At 46.9% G+C, this 3,336-nt stretch overlaps 1 protein-coding gene across 1 annotated transcript in view; it reads right to left on the bottom strand.

The window, feature by feature from the left end:
- Positions 1–1,247, bottom strand: part of alg13 (ALG13 UDP-N-acetylglucosaminyltransferase subunit) — a 39,279-nt gene extending 38,032 nt beyond the window's left edge. The window contains exon 1 of the mRNA XM_034187650.1: positions 1,072–1,247. Within this exon, the coding sequence (XP_034043541.1) occupies positions 1,072–1,191 (120 nt within the window). The 5' untranslated portion in view covers positions 1,192–1,247. The remainder of the gene's footprint in view (positions 1–1,071) is intronic.
- Positions 1,248–3,336: the final 2,089 nt, after the last annotated feature.

Genomic DNA, 3,336 nt, shown 5'->3' with positions numbered 1-3,336 from the left:
CGGCGTCAGTGTCTCAGGTCTTCCTGAGGGCCGGGAAGCTGTGTGTGGAGCAGACAAGGACTTCCGGAAGGATATGAGCAAAATGTGTTCCAGTCCGAGTTCCGCCAAGAACCCTAAGTTTGATATATGGAGGGGTGGAGTCAAACATTTTTATAAGACACTCATCAGATTATAAAAGTACTGCGACCACAACTCCCCCAACCCCAAAAAACCTCCCACAGGTATTAATGTGTTATAACAACGGTAATAAGGCTGTGATTAAACAGCTGATTTAACAAACAGGGCGGCCGTTTGCATTTCATTCTCCGAACACGACGCAGACGATTGACTAAATCCACCGTGTGCAAACGGACTACATGCGATATCCCATGATGCAGCTGGAGCCCAGGAAAATTCAAAGATGGCAGACATACTTGAAAACAGTGGTGGCGCCTGAGGGGCCGTGGAACTGTACCGACAAAGACCAGGAACTGTTTTCAAGAGTCTGTCAGAGGAAAACAGAAACTTTCACAGTTCATGTTGGTATCCAGGTCAAAGGGCAGGCAGCATGGCGGCGGTGTAGTGTGTGTAGGGTTTGCTGACTTACTTGTAGTAATACTACAGTAACGTGGGGTATTACAAACAACGCCAAAATAGCTTTGCGTCATTTGATTGGTGGATTGTTTGTCAATGACATCATCTGTCCCATGGTGCAGAAAAACAGTCTGTTTATTGATTTACATTGTTTATCGTGCATTTTGGTTCTGTATGTTTGGTGCCATCGAAAGACTCCGCCTCCTTCTGGTAAAAAAATTTAAGAAGTGTCCTTGGTGTGAGGAAGCGATTTATAGCACGTGGACCTTTGACCCACAGAAAACAAATAATTAATGTTTGGTTCTGGGTGTACTAACCACGTTAGGTACCGGGACCAGGCCCTGGCCTCTCAGAAGCAGGGGGCGTGGCCAGCAGCAGCTCCTCACCATTTAAAGCGACAGACACAGAAAGGTTCAACCTTCAGCTGAAAATGTGACTTAACGTTCAGAGTTCCCGTTAGTGAGTGTGACGTAATAAAGCCGGGCGCCGCTGTCTCACCTGTTCGGACACGGCCCGGAAGAGGCTGGACGCGTCCCGGGCCACCATCTTCCTGTAGAGTCCCAGACTGGACAGGAACTCATCCATGTTCACGAAGTACTTCTTCAGGCCTTTCTGCATGCTGCCCGACCGGAACCGTCCACACGACACCGTCCGAATACACTCGCGACCTGTTAAGCGCGTGCGCGAGCCAGCGCACAGAGACGACAGGTGACTTTAATTAGTCATCAGCGCGCGAGGCATCTGCTGCGTTCACGGTCCGAACGCGGCGCGGAAATACCAGCTTCACAGCTGCTGTGCGCGTGCGTGTGTGTTTGTCACTTGGCCCGTAGTGTGTGTGTGTGTGTGTGCGTGTGTGTGTGTGTATGTGTAAGTCTGTGTGTGTGTGTGTGTGTGTGTGTGTATGTGTAAGTCTGTGTGTGTGTGTGTGTGTCTAAGTGTGTGTGTGCGCGCGCGTGTGTGTGTATCTAAGTCTGTGTGTGTGTGTCTAAGTGTGTGTGTGTGTGTGTGTCTAAGTGTCTGTGTATCTAAGTGTCTATGTGTGTGTGTCTAAGTGTGTGTGTGTCTGTGTGTGTGTGTCTGTGTGTCTAAGTGTCTTTGTGTGTCTAAGTGTCTCAGTGTGTGTGTGTGTATGTAAGTGTCTGTGTGTGTGTGTCTAAGTGTCTGTGTGTGTGTGTGTGTGTGTGTGTGTGTCTAAGTGTGTGTGTGTGTGTGTGTCTAAGTGTGTGTGTGTGTGTGTCTAAGTGTCTGTGTGTCTGTGTATCTAAGTGTCTATGTGTGTGTGTCTAAGTGTCTGTGTGTGTGTGTCTTAGTGTCTTTGTGTGTCTAAGTGTCTGTCTGTGTGTGTGTGTGTGTGTGTCTATGTGTCTTAGTGTCTTTGTGTGTCTAAGTGTCTGTGTGTGTGTGTGTGTGTGTCTATGTATCTAAGTGTCTGTGTCTGTGTATCTAAGTGTCTGTGTGTGTGTGTCTGTGTATCTAAGTGTCTGTGTCTGTGTATCTAAGTGTCTGTGTCTGTGTATCTGGTTCTCTCCCTCAGCCCCAACCAGTCCCAGCAGAAGACTGCCCCTCCCTGAGCCTGGTTCTGCTGGAGGTTTCTTCCTGTTAAAAGGGAGTTTTTCCTTCCCACTGTAGCCAAGTGCTTGCTCACAGGGGGTCGTTTTGACCGTTGGGGTTTTACGTAATTATTGTATGGCCTTGCCTTACAATATAAAGCGCCTTGGGGCAACTGTTTGTTGTGATTTGGCGCTATATAAAAAAATTGATTGATTGATTGATCTAAGTGTCTGTGTGTGTGTGTGTGTGTCTTAGTGTCTTTGTGTGTCTAAGTGTCTCAGTGTGTGTGTGTGTGTGTATGTAAGTGTCTGTGTCTGTGTGTGTGTGTCTAAGTGTGTGTGTGTGTGTCTGTGTATCTACGTGTCTGTGTGTGTGTGTGTGTGTCTTAGTGTCTTTGTGTGTCTAAGTGTCTGTGTGTGTGTGTGTCTAAGTGTGTGTGTGTGTGTGTGTGTCTTAGTGTCTTTGTGTGTCTAAGTGACTGTCTGTGTGTATGTGTCTAAGTGTCTGTGTGTCTACGTGTCTCAGTGTGTGTGTGTGTGTGTGTGTGTGTGTATGTAAGTGTCTGTCTGTGTGTGTGTGTGTCTTAGTGTCTTTGTGTGTCTAAGTGTGTGTCTGTGTGTGTGTATCTAAGTGTCTGTGTCAGAGTGTGTGTGTGTGTAAGTGTCTGTTTGTGTGTGTGTGTGTAAGTGTGTGTGTCTGTGTATCTAAGTGTCTGTGTGTGTGTGTGTGTGTGTGTGTGTGTCTGTGTGTGTGTCTGTGTATCTAAGTGTCTGTGTGTGTGTGTGTCTAAGTGTCTGTGTGTGTGTGTGTGTCTTAGTGTCTTTGTGTGTCTAAGTGTCTGTCTGTGTGTGTGTCTGTGTATCTAAGTGTGTGTGTCTGTGTATCTAAGTGTCTGTGTGTGTGTGTGTGTGTGTGTGTGTGTGTGTGTGTGTGTGTCTCTTAGTGTCTTTGTGTGTCTAAGTGTGTGTCTGTGTGTGTATCTAAGTGTCTGTGTGTGTGTCTAAGTGTCTGTCTGTGTGTGTGTATCTAAGTGTCTGTGTCGGTGTCTAAGTGTGTGTGTGTCTAAGTGTCTGTCTGTGTGTGTGTCTGTGTCTAAGTGTATGTGTGTATCTAAGTGTCTGTGTCAGTGTGTGTGTGTGTCTAAGTGTCTGTGTGTGTGTATCTAAGTGTCTGTGTCAGTGTGTGTGTGTCTAAGTGTCTGTGTGTGTGTCT

Source organism: Thalassophryne amazonica, chromosome 15 (genome assembly GCF_902500255.1).
Source record: "Thalassophryne amazonica chromosome 15, fThaAma1.1, whole genome shotgun sequence".
Taxonomy (NCBI): domain Eukaryota; kingdom Metazoa; phylum Chordata; class Actinopteri; order Batrachoidiformes; family Batrachoididae; genus Thalassophryne; species Thalassophryne amazonica.
Note: the sequence above shows the minus strand (reverse complement) of the source record. Positions and strands in the feature narration are given on the sequence as shown.